Source organism: Panthera pardus, unplaced genomic scaffold (genome assembly GCF_024362965.1).
Source record: "Panthera pardus isolate Hobbes unplaced genomic scaffold, ASM2436296v1 HiC_scaffold_22, whole genome shotgun sequence".
NCBI lineage: Eukaryota > Metazoa > Chordata > Mammalia > Carnivora > Felidae > Panthera > Panthera pardus.
This window is the reverse complement of record NW_026526788.1, coordinates 6,231,500-6,253,055: the sequence shown is the minus strand read 5'-3', so window position 1 is coordinate 6,253,055 and position 21,556 is coordinate 6,231,500. Positions and strand designations below refer to the sequence as shown.

General features: G+C 46.7%; 2 protein-coding genes across 5 annotated transcripts in view; one reads left to right on the top strand and one right to left on the bottom strand.

Moving 5' to 3' along the window:
* The window catches only part of B3GALNT2 (beta-1,3-N-acetylgalactosaminyltransferase 2), a 59,627-nt gene extending 46,064 nt beyond the window's left edge, over window positions 1-13,563 (top strand). The window contains exons 8-13 of one of the 2 annotated variants that reach the window (XM_019418954.2): window positions 4,068-4,251; window positions 7,707-7,832; window positions 8,414-8,573; window positions 9,184-9,240; window positions 10,986-11,138; window positions 12,340-13,563. In XM_019418954.2, the coding sequence (XP_019274499.2) occupies window positions 4,068-4,251; window positions 7,707-7,832; window positions 8,414-8,573; window positions 9,184-9,240; window positions 10,986-11,132 (674 nt within the window). In that variant the 3' untranslated portion in view covers window positions 11,133-11,138; window positions 12,340-13,563. Of the gene's footprint in view, window positions 1-4,067; window positions 4,252-7,706; window positions 7,833-8,413; window positions 8,574-9,183; window positions 9,241-10,985 lie in introns of both variants that reach the window. The other variant, XM_053910207.1, reaches the window with a different exon arrangement.
* The window catches only part of TBCE (tubulin folding cofactor E), a 91,987-nt gene continuing 81,739 nt past the window's right edge, over window positions 11,309-21,556 (bottom strand). For all 3 annotated transcript variants that reach the window (XM_019418951.2, XM_053910205.1, XM_053910206.1), the window contains 6 exons: window positions 20,655-20,807; window positions 19,503-19,656; window positions 17,173-17,241; window positions 16,319-16,378; window positions 12,690-12,781; window positions 11,309-12,544 (listed from right to left, as the gene is read on the bottom strand). In XM_019418951.2, the coding sequence (XP_019274496.1) occupies window positions 12,452-12,544; window positions 12,690-12,781; window positions 16,319-16,378; window positions 17,173-17,241; window positions 19,503-19,656; window positions 20,655-20,807 (621 nt within the window). In that variant the 3' untranslated portion in view covers window positions 11,309-12,451. The remainder of the gene's footprint in view (window positions 12,545-12,689; window positions 12,782-16,318; window positions 16,379-17,172; window positions 17,242-19,502; window positions 19,657-20,654; window positions 20,808-21,556) is intronic.

Here is a 21,556-nt window from a genome sequence, read left to right as displayed (position 1 = left end):
TGTCTGTGATCTTTAAGAAAGAAAAACCATTGTTGAGGCAGTTGCTATTGGCCACTGTGCTGAACATCACTTATGGAACAAAGGTGCCCGGTCCTGTTTCTGCCTTGATGTCCCAGAGCTCTGCACACCGTGGGTTTCTATAAAAGAATTAGGACCTGGCTTCCCTGAAGGCTCTCAGTGACCGGGGAAAGCAGGGGCCGAATTCCAAGGGGAGAGTCTGCGGGGGACCCCTCAATAGCACGGTGTTGAGGATGGGACAGACCCCCAGTTCGAGGCCTCTGCATGCTGTTTGAGGATGCAAATGGGCTGTGGCTTTTATTTTTCTGCCAAACGCATCTTTATTTATAGTGTTTCCTCATAGAAGTAGTTGTATGCTTACATCACCCCAAAGGATAGGCTGGGACAGGTACATAGGTTTGGCCCATAAACTTGCCATTAAAAAACCAGCAATTTAAGGTAGATCTATTTTTAATTTTTTGAGGAACCTCCACACTGTTTTCCAGAGTGGCTGCACCGGTTTGCATTCCCACCAACAGTGCAAGAGGGTTCCCATTTCTCCACATCCTATAGTCTCCTGATTTGTTCATTTTAGCCACTCTGAATAGCACTGCTAACAGGAGTGCTGATGCATAGGGGCACTTGTACCCCAATGTTTATAGCAGCACTTTCAACAATAGCCAAATGATGGAAAGAGCCTGAATGTCCATCAACTGATGAATGGATAAAGAAATTGTGGTTTATATACACAATGGAATACTACTTGGCAATGAGAAAGAATGAAATCTGGCCTTTTGTAGCAATGTGGGTGGAACTGGAGAGTGTTAATGCTAAGTGAAATAAGTCATACAGAGAAAGACAGATACCATATGTTTTCAGTCTTACGTGGATCCTGAGAAACTTAACAGAAGACCATGGGGGAGGGGAAGGAGAAAAGAAAAAAAAAAAGAGAGAGAGGGAAGGCGCCAAACCATAAGACTCTTAAAAATGAGAACAAACAAGGTTGATGGGGGGTGGGAGGTGGGTGATGGGCATTGAGGAGGGCACCTGCTGGGATGAGCACTGGGTGTTGTTTGACAATAAATTTCATATTAAAAAAATGGCAATTTAAAATTTAGAGATCCTTACTTAATTCCAGTCCAGAGATTTTACATAAAACTAGGAGACCAGTCTGCCCAGGGAGGTGTCTGCTCACCAGGAAGCTAGTCCAGCCCCGGGGAAAGTTCAGATAAGGAACTCAGGCTGTTTCCTAAAGGGCTCGAACACCATCTGACTTGAATATCTAGCACCTTCCTTTCTTTTACCAGTTCATTCAAGTACGTACTACCAGGAGCCTTTAAAAACCCGTTTAAGGGGCCCCTGAGACTTCTGTCACTAAACTGTTCTACAAGGAGCAGCCACTGTACTCTGGACAAAAGTTTGTCATATTTTTTTTTTGTCACGGAGGCTAAAGGAATAAGGTTTGGGTGAGGGAAAATTTCTTTCAAAAAGTGAAATAACTCAAGTTTTAGGCTAAAGAAATGAAAATGAATAGATTGTCTTCTCCTGTACTGGGTATATCTGAAAATCTGAGTATAAATTAATTTTTAAAAATCAGGATCTAAGTGCTATTCAGAACAGTCACGTGGCACACAGATTCTTAAATTTTGTTGGGTGTTAGCATTACTGTCTGGGCCTTACCTCAAGCCACGGAGTTGAAATCTTTAGGATTGGAGCTCAGATGTCTGTATTTTTTTTTTTTCCTAATGTTTACTTATTATTTTGAGAAAGAAAGAGACAGAGCATGAGTGGGGGAGGGGCAGAGAGAGAGGGAGACACAGAATCTGAAGCGGGCTCCAGGCTCTGAGCTGTCGGCACAGAGCCCGACGCGGGGCTCGAACCCATAGGCTGCAGACCGCGAGATCATGACCTGAGCCAAAGTCGGACACTCAACCAGACTGAGCCACCCAGGTGCCCCCAGATATCTATATCTTAACAAACTCCCTAGACAGATGTGATGCTTCCAAAGGCTGAGAGACTGTACACTCTGTGGTTCTTTTAAATAGACAGATCATCAGACTTAAAGCACAGACAGATCTATTACTTTATGTTATTTTTCAGATACATGCAATATAAAACAAAACATGTGATTTGTCCATCCGAAAGGCCTATATTTAATTTCTGCTCTTGCATCATTACAGCCATTCTCCTGTTCCTTCAGTTTTCTGACACTTCACTTTCCTTCCAGTGTTAAATTGTGTATGTTTGTCTTTAAAGTTAAAAGCTATTACAGTAGAATGTAAGAGCTGGAGGGGACACAGGGTCATTTCGGCCTGTGTCTCAAAGGGCAGAAGTGTGTGTGGTCTGCCCGTGTCAGTTCGAGGAAGACACGTGTTAAAGATAGAGTCTTGGGCCCCACCCAGACCTGCTGAATCTTCAGGCTTAGGCCTGGGGATCTGTGTTTTCAGTGAGCGGTCTGACAGTCACTGACGTAGCCCACGTCCTCCTCCTGCCGAGGAGACTACAGGCCCAGAAACATGGAGCTTGACCAGCAGTCGGAATGGCAGAGGCAGAAATCAGGTTCCGATCTCCAGACCCCCATGTGGGCACAGAAGGTGGACTGCCAGATTACTGTGCTGTTTCTCGTCCTCACCCCTCAGCCACTCACTTTGTCGCGAAATTTTCTCTGATTTGATCAAGACATTTGAAAAAATCCTGCCCTGGTAAAAAAAAAAATGCTGCCTGAAATTGACAGAAACGGAGGACAGTCCCTGCCCAGATGCGACAAGTGATTCATGAACTTGGGCGATAGTAAATAAATGTTTTCTAGGCACATTTTTATCATGAGATCTCACAAATATACCAAAAATAGAGAGTGCTATAAGAAACGTCCACGTACTGGGGTGCCTGGGTGGCTCAGTCGTTTAAGTATCTGGCTTCAGGTCATGATCTCAGTTAATGGGTTTGAACTCTATGTTGGGTTCTGTGCCGACAGCCGGGAGCCTGGAGCCTGCTTCGGATTCTGTCTTCCTGTCTCTCTGCCCCTCCCCCATTTGCATTCTGTCTCTCTCTCACAAAAATAAACAATAAATTAAAAAAAAATCCATGTACTTATTACTCAGAATTAACAAATGTTTATTTTTTCATATTTGCTTTTTAAAAAAATTTGTTGATGTTTATTTTTGAGAGAGAGAGAGAGAAACGGAGCACGAGCGAGGGAGGGGCAGAGAGAGAGGGAGACAAAGAATCTGAAGTTGGCTCTGGGCTCTGAGCTGTCATGTCGGCACAGAGCCCCATGCGGGGCTCAAACCCACGAGCTGGGAGATCATGACCTGAGCCAAAGTCCTACGCTTCACTGACTGAGCCACCCAGTCGCCCCTGACGAGAGTGTTTTAAAATTGATTCTGTGGCACCGGATTGTACATATCAATTAGCAATAAATACACCTTTTCCTCAGCGCCATTTTTCAGTGGCATTCATCTCAACATGCAAGATCAGGGTAATTTTTTTTTTTTTTTTAACCCTAGTGATTCCTTAAGACCAGCATCCATCCAGTCTGTTCTGCCTTTTTTTTTTTTTAATGTTTATTTTCTTATTTTGAGAGAGAGTACAAGTGGGAGATGGGGGCGGGGGCAGAGAGAGACAGAATCCCAAGGGTCCGCTCTGGTCAGCACAGAGCCTGATGCAGGGCTCGATCTCACAACCGTGAGATCGTAACCTGAGTTGAAATCGAGGACGCTTAACCGACTGAGCACCAGGGTAATTTCTTTAACTGCTGTACTCCGTGGTGCGGATGGGCCATGTTTTCTGTAACCGACAGTGCTGGGGGGAACATCCTCGGGAGCACATGAAATACTGCCTCTAGGGCTGGGTCTGAGTGGCCTTTCCCGGTGTGCGCGTCTTCCGCCCGACAGGCCGCATTGCTCTCCGCGGAGAGCGTGTGCGCTCATCCCGGGCCGCGAGGAGAGTTCCTATCAGCTGCTCTCCGTTGGGTGTCTCGGGGAAGGAGTGCAAGTGCGCGTAATGTTCCACGTTCTGGGGCTGAAGTTTACAGTGGTGTTTTTCTCCGACTCTCGGCTTTTTCTTTGTAGAAGGTGATGCTCTCTTACAAAACCTTCATTCTCGCCCTCGAAGACTCCTTGACCATATGAGTAATCTCCACAGGGAAGATGCCTTACTGAGGGAGGAAAGCAGCGTCTACGACGACATCGTTTTTGTGGACGTTGTTGACACTTACCGGAACGTTCCTGCAAAATTACTGAACTTCTATAGATGGTAAGTTGTAAAAAAACGTCGGGCAGGTAGAATTTGTTTTATTGTTCTTTGGGTGTAGAAACAATTTATCAACATTAGACCACTGAATTTTTAAGTTTGTTTATTTAAAAAAAATTTTTTTTAACATTTATTTTTGAGACAGAGAGAGACAGAGCATGAACAGGGGAGGGTCAGAGAGAGGGAGACACAGAATCTGAAACAGGCTCCAGGCTCTGAGCTGTCAGCACAGAGCCCGACGCGGGGCTCAAACTCACAGACCGCGAGATCATGACCTGAGCCGAAGTCGGCCGCGCAACCGACTGAGCCACCCAGGCGCCCCTAAGTTTGTTTATTTTTGAGAGGGAGAGCATGTGCATAAGTGGGGTAGGAGCAGAGAGAGAGAGAATCTGAATCAGGCTCTGCACACTTTGTGGGAGTCAATTGATGTGGGACTCAGACTCACAAAACATGAGAACATGTCCTGAGCTGAAGTCAGACGCTTAACTGACTAAGCCACCCAGGCTCCCCCTGAATTTATTTATTTACTTTGAGAGCGAGCGAGCTGGGGAGGGGCAGAGAGAGAGCAAGAGAAAGAGAATCCCAAGCCAGCTCCTCACTGTCAGTGCAGAGCCCTACACGGGGCCCAAACTCACGAACTGCGAGATCATGATCTGAGCCGAAGTCAAGAGTCGGATGCTTAACCGACTGAGCCACCAGGCACCCCTGAATTTTTTTTTTAAACAACCCTAAGGCCCCTGAACACCTGGGATGTGATCTGTTGTATCCTGGTTCTTTGCGAGAACTTTTAAAATTCTGCTGCTTTCTTATTTACATGAGCAGATCCATGACATGAATGATCTTTATCAAAAACAGGGCAAAAGTTGGTTTCATTTTGAGTCATCTGCTCTTGGAGTCAAAATCGGTCCTCTGAGTCACTGTCTTGGTGGTCTCGAGCCAGTATCAGATGAAAATCTGTGAGTTTGAAAATGGCCCCCTTTCAGTTGTGTTCATACCCACCGACCTAAACGGCCCGAGTATAGTTTCCTCGAATCCAGGTTAATGATCTGAATTCTGTTCAGCTGAACATCCACATTATATTTCCATCCTCTTCTCCACGCATTTAAAAACCACTTGCCCTGGGGCGCCTGGGTGGCTCAGTTGGTTAAGGATCCAGCTTCCAGTCAGGTCATGATCTCGCGGTTTATGAGTTCAAGCCCCGCATCGGGCTGTCTGCTGCCAGCACAGAGCCTGCTTCAGATCCTTGGTCCCTCCCACGCTCACACATTCTCACTCTCTCTCTCAAAAATAAACAAACATTTAAAAATATGTAAATAAAAATAAAAACTACTTGCCCTAATTCCAAAACTTTTATGTAAGATGAAATCCAAAAACACTTGGAGTCTACCATAACTTCCCCAACCTTTCCATATTTCGTAGACCTTGGTTGTAATTCCTACCTTTATAATAATAATGGCAATAACAACTATTTTATTTTTATATATATATATATATATATATATATATATATATATATATATATATAAATAGAGAAAGAGAGAGAGTTAATATTACTAGTTACTCCAGGGTCCCCTAACGTGTCATTGAGCCCTTGAACACTGTCCACCCTAAGTGCAGAGCTAACACCTGCCTCTGTCTAAACCCATAGTGTTTTCACATCTTTGTCTTTACAACTTTGTCAGTGAGCTTGTTTCCTGGTGAGCCCGAGAGTCTGTTCCTGTCCCCTCTGTTGTCCTGGGCAGAGTGGGAGGTGGTCAAGCACTCTGTGGACACAGTCCCCTGGTCCTGAGGGGGAGACGGCCTGATTTGTTTATGGAAGATGATGTTTCCTAGCTAGGGCAAGTTAATATAATTTTGGGGTCACCTTGTGGGCAGAGGGCAGATATAAATAAGGGTTGGAAATTGGGGCGCGTCTGGAATATCAGGGTTTTGTTTGGATAACTAGAGTGAGAAAGAGAACCTTCTTTATTTAGCTCAAGGCCGATAGTAGGGGTTCCTGTGGTAAGGGGGCCAAGGCAAGAATATAAAGAGGCAAAGAGAAGGAGTGGAGGTCCAGGAAATGGGAAATCCGGATTGTGGAGTTCTAGGGCTTTCTATAGGGAGCTGATTGACGGTTGTGGAAGTTGAGTTGAGTTGAGATACCACTGCCAGTTTCAGCTTTGTCTCCGGTGCTCCAAACAGGTCTCTGAGGTCTCGGCCTCTCCCCTCAGTCATTACTGCCACTGTCTTGGGCCATCATCTCCACCTGCACCACCAGTGGAGGGCTCCCGGGGTTGTGGTGGTGGACCCACTCCCAGCTGCTCGCCTGTGCGCCCTCTTCCTTCTCTGTTCAGTTGCTTGGTCAGCGACCGCAGTGTCCTTTATCAAAAAAGTTCCTCCTAATTAGCAAATAGATAGCATGTGTGCCCATGATGCTAATGAGAAATAAACCATAGAAGCACAGGGTTAAGCAATTTGGTGTGGACCTATTGTTGTTAGATTCACCATTGTTGGGCTTAATGAAACTTTCTCCAGATTTCTGTCATTTGGTTCCCTAGCAAGACTCTGGGTATTTTGTTTTGTTTTAATCAAAGATGCATGGGGGTTGGCAGGGTGAGATGAAGTCAGTTTTCTACTTGCCCTCATATGTCTAGGTAAATGAAGTCACCCTCCTGGGCCTCCTAAAGGTCATTTATAATAGTTTAATAGCTGGAAATCGTTTCCAAGGGGAAATATATTTCAGTGTCATAACTCTATCTTTTAAAAACCATAAAATGTGAGTGTAGCATAAATAGTGGCACAGAACAGAGCATCTTGTACAACAGCATTCTGTGTGTGGGGCCTCGTATGACACCCGTCCCCTCATCCTGGGCCCCTGTCGCAAACACACGTTACGAGGTTCGAACGCTGAATGGATTTGGTGGCCTGGCCGGAGCAAGGCCAGTAAAGTGTTGTTTGAGCATATGTTCACTTAAGGCATCTTTTTTTTTTTTTTTTTTTAAATTGTGTTCTTGTTCTTTTGTTCCTTTTATATTTTTTTATGTCTGTTTATTTGTAAGAGAGTGTGTGTGTGCGAGCAGGGAAGGGGGAGAGAGAGAGGGAGACACAGAATCCCAAGCAGGCTCTGCACCGTCAGCACAGAGCCCGACATGGGGCTCGAATTCACAAACCATGAGATCATGACCCGAGCTGAAATCGAGTCGCATGCCTCACAGAGCCACCCAGGCGCCCCTCTTTTGCACCTGAAGTCAGCCTGGTACTTCTCTGTGTTATGCCACTTAGTGAACATCCAGCAGGGACTGCGGTCGGCAGCAACTTTCTGAGCAAATGTTCTCAACATCGAAGGAACAAGAAGCTGAAAAAGTGTACAGGCAGCTCAGGGACAGCTTTTCATTAAAATATTAGCGGTGTCATCGCCTTGGCGTCGCCGTGTCTCCTTGTACGGACGCACTGACTTCCGTGTTCCCTTTTGCCAACAGGACTGTGGAAACAACCAGCTTTGATTTGTTGCTAAAAACAGACGACGACTGTTACATAGACTTAGAAGCTGTGTTTAATAGAATTGCCCACAAGAATCTGGACGGGCCTAATTTTTGGTGGGGAAAGTAAGTTAAAGCTTGTTAGCCACTTGGCCTTCAGGTACCTGATCAAATGGAATGAATTTATAATGAAATACATAAGCTGTCTTTCACAAGCAAAACGTGGTTGAGCTGGGCAATCCCCCTCCTAGGCTCCTGGGTTACTGTACGTTGTTCACCACGTAGAGGGAAATTCTTCAAAATGAGAAACCTCAGGCTCATGTAATGAAGGAGGAGACACGATAGGGCTTTTATCCTCGTGGCCCAGAAAGAAGTGGTTAGAATAAATTGGTGACACGTTTCTTGAAACTGCTGCTTCTTTAGAATACAGTGTGGATTAATGAGGGGTTTTTAGCGTATGTACACAAGATGGTCTGGCACTTCCAGAAACCCCACAAATGTAACCTTGAGAGAATCCGATAGACCCTTCTTTTATACGCCACACCTGCCAGCTGGAGAATTGCTTTTCTTAGACTAAAAAAACACTTCTCATTCTTTCCTCACCTTTACAGCTTAGCCCTCTGTAGTGATAAGAAAGGGGTGCGGCCTCCTAGTGGTAGGACAGGGGTCAAACCAATACGAAGAGACCAACTTGTCTTGAATCTCAGTTTCAGACTGAACTGGGCAGTTGACCGAACCGGCAAGTGGCAGGAGCTGGAATACCCCAGCCCCGCCTACCCGGCCTTCGCCTGCGGCTCGGGGTACGTGATCTCCGGGGACATCGTCCACTGGCTGGCCAGCAACGCGGGCAGACTGAAGACCTATCAGGTGACTCGGGATCTCTGACCCAAGAGTGTACAAGCTTCACCCGGCCCAGGATCCCATCGCTGACACAGAGCCGGCGTTCCCCAGGGAAAGCATGTTAGTCTTTCTGGGTAGGATTCACCCTCAGAGGTCAGGGATGCAGTCCTCGCCTTCAGATCCTGGCTCTAAATTCTATTCCTAAACCTTTTCTTGAGCCTGCTTGTTTTCAGACTATATTTTATAAGTATAGTCCCTGGAGGAATGGAAGGCTTGACCAAATTCATAAGAAGGAAGACGATAGAGCAAGTGTTTGCTTTCTGTTGATTCCGGTGACGGTGGCAATGAACAAGCCGCCCGGCTCTCGGATCCACAGTGTCCTTCACACGGTCGTGCTGGAGGTTTAAGGCCCATGAGAAGGGCGGACCGGCCACTTGCTATATTGTCTCCAGTCTTCTCCTTGCGATGTGCAGTTCACGGCCGCTGGCTTTTACTCTGTGTACAGGTGTTAATACGGTCTTGGCATTTGCTGGTAGGATAACGAGAAAAGTAGAGGATTACGAGAATGTGTGGCATCCCGTTGAAAGATGATACAGCATTTAAACTTTTGCCTTTAAACTTCACGGGGCACGTACAGGGTGAAGACGTGAGCATGGGCATCTGGATGGCCGCCATAGGGCCCGCACGGTACCAGGTAAGCAAGCCTGACAGGGGACTGGCCCCGGGGCACTCGGGAGGCGAAGGTCCTGTGTCAGACGGGCACAAACGGTGAATTGAAGATGATTCACAGAGCTGCACTCTTGATTGAATGCACAGTAATCCACATAGGTTCGCATATAGCTTTTTCTGAGTTTAAACCAAAAGTAAATATTCTGTAAGTTTTCCTACTCAGAGAAGAACTGGGTTTTATACGTTTGGTCAGAAATTCTTTGCTGCTTTAAAACTTAAAGAACCAGGCGCCTGGCTGGCTCGGTCGGTAGAGCATGCGACTCTTGATCTGAAGGTCATGAGTTCAAGCCTCGTGTTGGGCACAGAGATTACGAACAACAACCAAAAAACCCTCAAGGAATCAGCTGGCTTAGGTTTCCAGCAGTGGTGGTTCAAGGACCCTTCAGCCCCTCTGACTGATAGAACTAAAACACTGTAAGGTGTCTTTTAAAATAAACTGATCAGTGAGCCAGGAAAAGAATGAATTTGCAGAGACCAGAACAGAAATAGCCCTAAGACAGCAGGTATAAAGCTGGGGTTTGCCTCCAAGAGTTCTGTTGAATTTTGGATTCTTGCGGCTTCCACTTTGGCCACAGGAGGTGGGGGGCGGAGGCACGTGCAGGGTCTGCCGGACACGACCTCTGCGTGGCGCCCCGGCCCCAGAGCAGGGCACCCTCGCTGCAGGGGTGAACGGGAATAAACTCCCACCTGCTGGGTCAGCTTTGACAGTCTGTGTCCTAGTGAAGCCCAATCTGACTTAACTGAACACTGAAGCTAATTTTCTGTATCTGCTAATTGTGCTGTCCGTGGTCTCTGTGGGCCCGAGTCTGTAGTTTGATGTTGCTTATGGAGCTTGTTTCTTGATGTGCTGAGAGACCGGTGTGTGTGACCTCATGTTCCTCGGAAATGGAGGTATTTAAAACTCCTTCCACAGAGGGCCTTACCGTCTACTTGAGTGCATTACCAACGAATGTGACTCATGCTGCACACCCACCCAAGTGCAGGCGGGGTTCTAGACGCTCAGGGTCAAGGCTGAGACCCAGGTTTTGTTTTCTAAATTATACACACACACACACTTTCTCCTTCCCTCCCTCTAGGGGGTCCTGGCTGTGTGAGTCCCCGGGGCCCGTGGCCTTTTAAAACCCAGCAGGGCCTTCGGGGCACACGTGGACTCTAGCTCCTTTCCTCTGCCACCAGTTCAAACATGCTGTGAAAAGACTTGATTCTTTCTAGCATCTTTATGTTCTCAGACGGCAGGGGTTTCTCAGGCTCTGTTGTATCACCGGGAAGTAGCTGGTGGTCAAGAGTCGGTCCTTCCTGTTCACCTTGCCGGCATCCGCTCACCTTTACTACCCTCGCCGTGACTGACCTTGGGCAAAGTACCGCACACTCAGTCTCTCAATCGTAAAAGGGAAAGGATTCCTACCTCACAGGTTTTAGGAGAATTCACAGTGTTTATTTATAAGGCGCCCGCTGCCATCCCCAGAATACCGTGAGCTCCCATGGGAACAGCTGCTGTTACCTCTTCTCACAGCCGCTGGGAAACTTTCCGCTTGCCCTTGCCAGGCTTTCTGGTCACAGAAATCCCCCCGCTGCCGCCCCCCTCCCGCCCCCACCCGCGGTGGTTTCGGTGGTTCGCACGCAGGTGTCTTTGAAGGCCTCTGCCGGCTTTCGTGGTCTGATCTTCAAATCCGTTCCACGGCTCCCAAGTTCACCTTTGTTTTCCTCCAGGACGGCCTGTGGCTGTGTGAGAAGACGTGCGAGACGGGAATGTTGTCCTCACCCCAGTACTCCCCGCAGGAACTGACCCAGCTGTGGAGGCTGAAGGAAGCGTGTGGAGACCCCTGTCAGTGCGAAGCGGCCGGAGGAGGGTCGTAACTCGCGGTGTGTGAGGCTGAGGGTGTGTGCAAGCGAGAGTCTGAGGAGAGCCTACGGTGGGGCTGTCGCTTCCATGTGTCTTTCGGGATTGTTCTAGGTTGGCACTTTTTACCTGTAACCAATGTGATATTTCTAGACGTGTGCACAAAATTTCCTTTTTAAAAACCGACTGCTACTGTAGCATAAGAAAAATTTTATTTCTGTATTGGAAGAACATTTGAGAAATACCAAATTGTTTTATAAAACAAAAAAGTTTCTAAAAGCTGATGTATCATTTCTAGTTTATGATTCATTACTATCACTTTTGGTTAAAATTTGGCCTAGTTCAGAAATCTTGAGTAATGACAGAGAATGTGAATTTCAACCTGGATTACAGAACAGTTCCATAAAGCATAATGAGGATAATTAAGGGCCAAAAAGAACTCACAGAATGCTGTGTGGTCACTGATACCAAAGCTTGGGGTTTCTGGAAATGTCTGAAGTGGGCAACTTGAAAAGGAACCAGTCGACTCGGTTCAGGACTTTGGTTTTAAAGTTCACTTATTAAGTGGGCTAATTCAAGTTTTCTTTTGCCATTTAGCACAAATCCTGAAGGTCGCAGTCTGGTACTATTGAAAAAAAACCTAAAATGTGGATATAAGTCAAATACCTCTCAGGGTTTTAGTGACATAGGGAAGGATACTGCTTAAACAGTTGGCACTTCAAATGAGTTTTGCTTTCCTCCTGTCATTGCCCGATGGTTCCCTACTACACGTGAATTCCCATCAGAGCTGGTCTTCATCTGTAGAAGAATATATGCCCAGTGTAGGTGCAGCTGCAGGAGAAAGCATGGGATTCATTTTTGCAAGTACTCTAAAAATAGTGCAGCAGAGAAGAGAGATCATAGCATATGCGTTACACACAGAAGAGGTGCCTCCCTGAGTTCAAGGGACATTTTCCAAAATGACCTTCCAAGTCCTTTTGGTAACCTTTTAAACTAGTAGCAACAGTGGAATTCCATTAAAACTGGTCTTATGCTGGACCTTAACTGTGTTCAGATTTCATTAGACTAGCTAGGTTCTATTTAATATTTAAAGTAGCCATGAACCATAAATATGAAATAAAATCAGAAAGTCATTAGCAGTAACCAAGGCTTTGCACCTACTGTTCTATATATGCCTAGAAATGGTCTCTTCCCAATGAAAAATACCACTTTTTCTCTACTTAGGGCAAGTTGTAAAACCTCTTCTTCTGACAGAATTGTTCCAGAGAATCATTCCTTTCCAGTGAACCCCAGTCATGATAAAACAGTGGAGTCTCTGAACTTGATTAGTTGGCTGTTACCATCGCACTAACAGGTAGTCTCCGTTTTCCACAGAATAGAACTGTAATGACTGCTGGTCATTTTCTAGCTCAATCTCTCTGCCAGGCATCTAAAAACAGAACAAAGGGTTAATACATCAAAGATGTCTGTTTTTCACCGAGAATCCAGCCGAGTCACAAAGAGCCCCAGCTGAATGACGCGTCTTACGGGGGGCGGGACCTAAGCTTCACTCTGTGTTTCGCTGGGCAACTTACTTTGGGACTTTCGTAGGACAGCAGAAGTTCTGACACAGGCACTTTGAGAAGACGTGACAGCAGTCCCTTCACCTTCTGAATGGTCATGGAATCTGTCAAAAGACACACCCTCAGTTCCCTTGAATAACAGTTCCGTGTAAAACGAGCTCACGTGACAAGCCCACAGTCGCAGTGACTCGGTGTTCCATCATTAGGGAAAGGCTCACCTGCCTTTCCGGGCGAGAGCCCGGTCCACACCACCTACTGGACATTCGGGAAGCTGTGGGAAACGGAGCCAATGTTTGACCTAAGTGCCCTTGACAATGGCTTTTCATTACCATCTCAGTGGTGTTTAATATTTCCTCCTTACTCTGAAGAAACCGGACAACCTATTCTCTGCACAGAGGAGTAAATGTGAGTGAAATCCTGACCTTCCTAAACCTCTGTGATCACTCACTTCTGGATGGCTGAGAGAACGCTGGGGCGGGGCGCCCCGAGGACAGCTGTCCGTCCCTCTGCCTTGGTTTCCTCCCTGGGGAGTGAGGGAGGCCCAAGTGGTCTATAGGCTCCCTTCGAGCGCGCCCAGTCTGTGGGGATTAGGACGTGTAAATGCGCTTGACATGCGAGGGGGATTTACTCCATGAGCAAATGCTTTGGTTTGTTCAGAAAACGCTATGAACTTCTTTCCAAAGATGGGTTGTGGTAAATACTGGATATTTTGGTGATGAGAAATAGTTTCTCTGAAGCTTTAGCTGGAGGTACAGCAATAGTGTGGTGTTCCTACAAATATCACATGTATTCGAATATTTTTCTATCAAAAATGATTTTTGTAAAAGCTGTGTGTGTTTTTATGCAACTTGTCATAATAAATGTTATCTTTATTTTAGAATAAAAACTGGCCTTATTTATGTGTTGAATATAAACACTTAATTGACACTTGTAATTTTAATGAACGTAACTTGTTCTTTTACGTGTGAATCTGTGTAGATAATCTTGTCCTTTCAAAAGCCTTAGGTGGACCGGCTTTCCTTGTTTGGAGGGTGATCAGCGATGGGTTAACTCCTCCACAGCAACAGGGAAGACACATTCCTAACTCACATCAGAAACAGAAAGTTTGGTCACAAAACAATCCTAAGAAGAAATCTGCCTACTCGCACTGTGTCTTTAGAAAAACAGCAATTTGCGTGTAATGCTCTAAATAACAATACCATTTTTAATGTGAAAGTAACACGATTGTCTTCACATTTAGAAAATGTAGAGATGGTTAACTGTCCCTGTGCCTCCCCATGACCACTGTTAGAATTTTAACGGGTAGGGCGCCTGGGTGGCTCAGTCGGTCAAGGGTCCGACCTCAGCTCAGGGCATGATCTCATAATTAGTGAGTTGGAGCCCCTCGTCGGGCTCTGGGCTGACAGCTCAGAGCCTGGAGCCCGCTTCGGATTCTGTGTCTCCCTCTCCCTTGGCTGCTCCTCTGCTCGTGCACTCTCAAAAAATAAAATAGAACACTAAAAAAATTTGTTTTAAGTTTAACAGGTATACACTTCGAGGCGTTCCTCCGTTTCTAGAAGGATGGACAGGTTTCACCTGCAGCGGTCCATCTTTTCTCTCTTCACGCCAGTTCCTCGACCTGCACAGCCCAGCACAGCCGCTGCGTGGCTAGTGAGCACCTGAAGTGCGGGGAGTACGACTCAGGAACTGAATTTTAGGATTTCAATTTAATGCATTTAAATTGTGGCTCGTGGCAGCCATCCTGGACAGTGCGGCTCTAGACCTACTTCGTTCTCTTGAAAGATCCGTGATACGGCAATGCGTGGCCCAAACTCACTCAACCACTTATTTCTCCACCGGTGAACATCTGTTTTTAATTCTACCATCACAAGAGCCACAAGGTAGAATGCTCGGTCGTACCGTATGCCCATACGTATGGGCAAAAGACGGTGTTGCAGTCGTTTACATTTCCTTATGTATCACGTTTTGAAGAACAGTTACGTTGGTGGTTGAATGTTGGCAGCATGTGGCGTAAAAATCGATAGCAAGAACTGTTGTAATCTGCTGGCTTGCTGCCAGGTTTCGAGAACACAGGACTCCGATCCTGTACCGCTTGAAGCAGTAAGTATTACATATAATTTCTGTGGATGATTCTGCTCTCTGCTGGGTCCATCTGAAGATCAACACAAATCAGTGCATGAACATGGTGGGTGTTCCAGAGGGGAACCGCATCTCAGAAGAACTGGGACACAGGTATAGAGGGTGGAAGAGGAGAGGGTGAGGCCACTATGTCGCCATCAGCCTAGAGCCACAGTCACACGCACACCCGGCCACAGTCCTTGACGGATGGAGCTTGGTGCCCTTCCCCAAAGAAGCCCTTGGACAGAAAGCTGAACTCAGGGCTGACAACATTCTTGAGCAAATATTCCTCAGTAATAACCTCCCCAGGAGTTGATTTTATGGGTCTGGAAAGTAAAGGGAAAAGCAAACACGCATCCAAAGCCTACACATTAACAAAAAGCTCTGGGTCTCTCACTGGTCCGTCCCCGTGAGTGTCTTTACTGACAGTACTTAAGTCTGAAAACAGAATAACCAAAGGGGAGCCACTACTTTGAATTGCTAGTGATCTAACAGCAGAATTACAGATCACAGGAACAGAAATTAGACTGCTAAGGAAAATGGAGTAACACTGCTATTAAATGACAGCTACCAGTCAGAAAGGTACCCCTGTGAGTACAAACCCTTCCATAAGCGACACTGTGAGCTTGTAGGATTTGATAAAAAATTAATTTAAAAATAAATGTGAATTTACTGCACTGACAGGCAAACAAAGAAGAGTCTTTTACTAGAGTCATTTATGGTGATCTACATTCCATTTCTTGGGCAAATCCTCACTGTTCTAAATTTAACCTGTTGATACTACTATTTAACTCTGAATCAAGTTTAATCTTGAGAATTCTTGAGAATTCACAGTATGCCCAAAAGATGGGCTGTAATTTTTTCTCTAAGTTTAAGGTCACTTAGAGGAATCTAGTTTGTTGACACAGAAGTATTTTCGGAATAAAATGAATTCAGTTCTTCCAGCAGCACTAATGTTTGGACGGAGTTCCGAAGTAGCTTTTCCAAAAGAAAACCATTTCGGTGTTTCCGTCACAAGACCACGTCTGAGAACTTTCCACAGGGACTCCCGACCGGTAAGGAGTCGAGCGTATGAGAAGTCACAGGTGTCCAAATAACTCACGGTTCGGGTCACTAGGACACATTTCCTGTTTTACGAAGGGATGGCGAGACAGACCTCAAGCCCGGTGAAACAGTCTCTCCGGGCCAGAGCAACCATTTGAGAACTAACCCGAGGTGGATGCAGGAAAGGCCGAGCCAGTCCAGCACTAATGACTTTGGCTGAAGATGTAAATGTGCGCAGGGGCTTCTGGTTTAACAGGACTTTCCTAGATAAGCTGATACGGTTACAGGAGACTCGGGCTTCCGGGAAGGGGTTGGGGGGGTGGGGGGAGGACGAGGATGCTGGCACGATTAGTTGTATTTTAGATCATAAAAGATGAGTGAAAACCTATCAACTCTAGAAGTTCAGACACTTGGCTTCCAGCCAACTCCTAGGCCAGCAATTCCTAAGCACAACGAGTGGAAAAGCCTGTTTTTCTTACCTGGCAGTTGTTTTTCTGTGACTTTCTGATCAACCTGATTAGGATATTTTATCTTCAGTGCTTGAAGGAAAAAAGGAAAGAGAGTGACTGAGACCTACTGTAATAAGGACTTAAATTACACACACACGTTAACAGTAGCTGACAAATGATAATGGCTGTTCCGTACAGCTTGGCTCAAATCCTAATAAAGGGTCTTACCGATGTTGAAAATCCCTTCTGTTAACACTTCACAGAATTACTAACAACAACAAAAATAGCTGGACCAACGTTCTAATGCCATCCCTTCTCCCCTTAATAGTCCTTTCCTGAGAATTTGGCTGTGTGTTCCAGTGTAAGAAAAGTCACACATTTACAAATCACAAGTCCATTCACTTCTCACATACTGCCCATTTATAACACCATTAGGTGAATTGAAAGCATGAGAATTGCCAAATGTTCCAATATAAGAATTAAAATTAAGATGTTTATTTTTGAGAGAGTGAGAGAGAGAGAGAGAGAGAGAGAGAGAGAGAGAGAGAGACCAGGCATGAGTGGGAAAGGGACAGAGAGAGGAGGAGACAGAATCCGCAGCAGGCTCCAGGTTCCGAGCTGTCAGCACAGAGCCTGACGCGGGGCTCAAACCCACGAACCGCGAGATCGTGACCTGAGCCAGATTCGGACACTCAACCGAGCCACCCAGGCGCCCCCCAATATAAGAAGCTAGATAGCGTTGAGAATTCATCATTTCTCTAAAAACTGAAGTACTCACTTAGGTACTTACTTAAGAGAAACAATCCCTACTAGCTCATCACTATCTGTTTCCGCGCCTAAGGACGCGAATACAAATACGCGGTCTTTGAGTGTGAGGTTCTTACTTAGTAGCTGGTTTTTGAGCAAAAACGGCTGTCGTGTTTTGAGTTCCCCGTCTTCAGGTGCACCATATTCTGCGGAAGAAGAAATAAAAAAGGATGAGTGATAAGCCTTAAGCCACCGGAAGCAAAAATACAAACAGTAAGTGTTTGCACAGCCTTTTCCCTTCCGGGGATAAACCTCGCAGCGGCTGCCACGCTAACCTGGCAGCGGGGTCCTTTTATTCAGTTACTGGTTTGCTTGTTTATTTTTAGGAAGGGCGGACGCAACTGCTTGCAAGCCTGGGACCCTCCATCACTGATCCTCACAGGCGGCGCCCCGACTCGAGCTGGCAAGAGGAGGCTGGGCTTTCAGACGCTTAGGGCACTTTTTATTCAAAGCTTCACCTTTGCTAACCGTTCCCTCGCATTCTGGGTCCTGAGAGAGAAGCCTGGTGCCATCTGGGACACAGCTCACGGGACACCTTCGAGTCTCGCCCAGAGCGCGCGACACCAGGCCGGGCGCTCAGCGCCTCCCCCTGCCTGGGAAGGGGATCCCATAGGAGGACATCAGAAAAGCTGGAGCCTTCCTGCTCGAACTTCTGCTGGGCCAACCAGAGACCGCGTTTCTAGAAACACCCCCAAGTATCTGTGCTTTCGTCTCGTAGCGTTCTCAGCCGTGAAATACTGGGCCGTAGGCACAGGAATGCGTTAGAATCTTCCCTTCCCGTCACCTCCCCCAAGTGCTGCAGAATTCACCTAAGGTGGCCAGGAAATTGGGCCAGCTAATAGAGTGATTTGAAAGCAATTCCCGTAGGCAGCTTTTCTTCCTCAAAGATCATGTTCCAGCCTGAAGCGCTTATGCGGTGAGCTTCTTGCATTAGGAAATATATATTAAAAAAAAAAAAAAAGAAAATCACATAAAAGTGAAATTTGGAATAATAATGAAGTCAAAACAAAATGGAAAGCTACATCAGGGACTAAGAATCATGAAGTCATGGCTTCAGTGCCTGAGGACCCAGGCTGGTGAGGGTGAGGAAGTACCTTGTGTTCCCAGTGCCCAAACCAGTAGGGGACACGCACACGGGGAGCTCTCAGGACAGAGCGCTGAGCAAGTACCGTGCACTCGTCTGAACTTTCCCGGACGTTAGAATCAGCTGGGGAGCTTAAATGCCGATGCCCAGATTCTACCTTGACATCTGTGTGTTTTTTTAAGTTTACTCATTTTTGAGAGACCAAGAGAGTGTGAGCAGGGGAGGGGCAGAGAGAGAGAATCCCAAGCAGGCTCCGCACTGTCCGCACAAAGCCCGACATGGGGCTCCAACTCACGAGCCGTGAGATCACGACCCAAGCCAAAACCAAGCGTCAGATGCTCAACTGGCTGAGCCACCCGGGCGCCCCTTAATTTTTAAAATGCCCTCAGTACGTTTCTGGGAACACACACCCCAATGTTTATAGCAGCACTATCAACAAGAGCCAAAGTATGGAAAGAGGCCAAACGTCCATCGGGGGATGAATGGATAAAGAAGATGTGGTATATATATATACAGTGGAATATTACTCGGCAATCAAAAAGAATGAAATCTTGCCATTTGCAACTATGTGGATGGAACTTAGAGGGTATTATGCTAAGTGAAATTAGTCAGAGAAAGACAAAAATCATGACTTCACTCACACGAGGACTTTAAGCAACAAAACAGATGAACATAAGGGAAAGGAAACAAAAATAATATAAAAACAGGGAGGGGGACAAAACAGAAGAGACTCATAAATATGGAGAACTGAGGGTTCCTGGAGGGGGTGTGGGAGGGGTGATGGGCTAAATGGTTAAGGGGCACGAAGGCATCTACTCCTGACATCATTGTTGCACTATACGCTAATTTGGATGTAAATTAAAAAAAAAAAAAATTAAATTAAAATGCCCTCAGTACAACCCGAGTCAAGATACGCTGGAGTGCTTCCTGCCCCCCTTAAAGGAGGGAGAGTACTGCCTCCTCGAGCAGGGAGTCGGGTGAGCAGGCAGACACGACAACTTCCACGCGCAGCTGCTTTCCGTCCCGAATGCCAACCTCTCTCTTCCGGGAGCACACGCCCTTTCCCAGCTTCCTTACTTCTGCTCAGACAGCTGCCTGCTTCTCTTTCCTAAAGGCAGTGGTTTAATTCTTGCTCCCAACTCGCTGGATCGGCCCCAGGAAAGCACCCGTCAGCTATGCAGAGGAGTACGAAGAGACCCAGAGGAGAAACACGGTGGCACCGAGGGTCCCCTTTGCTCCCTGGCTGTTCTAGCTGCAAGGCCGCCGGCAGGGAGGGGGGTGGGGGTCACCGCGCGGGGAAGGCTCCGGGCCTCACGTACGTACTCAGGCAGAGCGACTGGTATCTGGGATGGGCTGCAAGAAATTCTTCATTTGGCCTGTTTTTGTCTGGATCCTGATGTCCGCCAGCCTTTTTCCATTCATTTCCAAATGCTTTTCGGTAATCAAGCTCAGCCCCACGCCTTTCCTCTGGTAGAATCTATATTAATGTGAATCAAAACAGGTCTGTTAAGGTGGTTTTTTTTTTTTAATGTTTATTTTCGAGAGCTAATAAACAAGGGGGAGGGGCAGAGAGAGAAGGAGGCACAGAATCTGAAAACCGGCCCCAGGCTCCGAGCTGTCAGCAGAGCCCAACACGGGGCTCAAACTCATGAGCCAGGAGATCGTGACCTGAGCCGAAAGAAGTCGGCTCCGCTGAGCCACCAACTGAACCGCCAGGCGCCCCCGTTGAAGTGTTCTTCTAGCGAGTGTTTGCATTTTGTACCCTGTCCTTCCTCCACTCTTCACACACACAGAATAATCACGTCGAGAGGGACGACGCTTCGTATGGCTTTACCTTTCCTCGCTAACACGGACAGAATTCAAGAGTTTACTGAAGAAGAAAAACCAGTTTCGGTCTTACGCTTTTCTTCATGAGAGTATTTGTCCACCTGCCGGCGTGTGGGCTGCGGCGGGTGTCCTGGGCCCCTGGGGGCGCTGACACCACAGGCGAGCGGCCCCACCTGGGCAATCGGCTGAGGAGAGGACAGGCTCTGCGGTTCTGTGTCCCGTCTGCCTCTGCCCCCCCGGGAAAAGGAGCAAGTGCCCAGAATCCCTCGCCCCTCCTCAAGGGGCAGCTAGGCAACTTCTGTCCTCACCTGAGTAACGCTGCCTCCTGAGGAGTCGGAAAGAAAGACTTCTTAGTACCGCACAAGGGTAGTATTTTACCATATGGGGGGAAAGCTACATCTGAACCCTTTACAAGATTCAGGGGCGCCCGGGTGGCTCAGTCGGTTAAGCGTCCGACTCTTGATCTTGGCTCCGGTCCTGATCCCATGGTTTGTGAGGTCGAGCCCCGTACAGGACTCTGTGCTGACAGCGTGCAGCCTCCTTGGGATCCCTCTCTCCTTCTCTCTGCCCTTCTCTCATTCACGCATTCACATGCGCTCTCTCAACCAACCAACCATAAAATACCTCATCGTGATACTAAGCGCCCACCTCACATTTGTTCAGGGTCTTCAGCTGACCGATTTTGGCGATGATGAACTGGCGTGTGGTCTGTGGTCCGCTGCCTCCTTCCGTCAGGGGGTTTCTTACGCAGGATAGAGCACGCAGACTCTGTAACTTATCCAGCTCATTGATAAATGACCACTGAAACCCAACGGAAAAAATACGTGAATATAAGCATGTTTCAGGCTACTTTCCTAGATGATTTGAACTAGCCAGAGAAAAGCCTGAATCTCCAGTTCCAATCAAAGGCACTGGATCTCATCATGCACCAAGCACCCACTAAGACCGTGCGCTTTTACTCTAGAACTGTGCCGTATAAAATGACCGTCTGCTGACGGGCGAATTAAACTAATTTCTCTGTTAATATTTTTGGGTTTTCTGAGGAGTTTCACCCTGAGGAAGCACTTCTCTTTCAATCTAAAGTATCTTTTGACTACAGCAAAATAGAAAGTTTCTGCAGAGCAAGGGAAACCATCAACAAAACTAAAAGGCAACCTACAGAATGGGAGATCATCGCAAATGACATATCCAATAAAGGCTGAGTCCAGAATATGTAAAGAACTTGTAAAACCGAACGCCCAAAAGACAAATACAGTAAAACCTTGGATTGTCAGTAACTTGTCCTGCGAATGTCCCGCAAGATGAGCAAACTTTTCTGATAAATTTAACTTGATAAACGAGCAACGTCTTGCAATACGAGTACTACGTGAGGCCGAATGTCACATGATCACAACTGAGCCAGTGGTTCTTGAAATTCGCTTTGATATACGAGTGCTTTAGAGTATAGTTTGCCTCCGGAACAAATTATGCTCATAAACCAAGGTTTTACTGTGATTCGATTAAAAATGGGGAAAAGAAATGAACACATTTCTCCAAAGAACACATCCAGA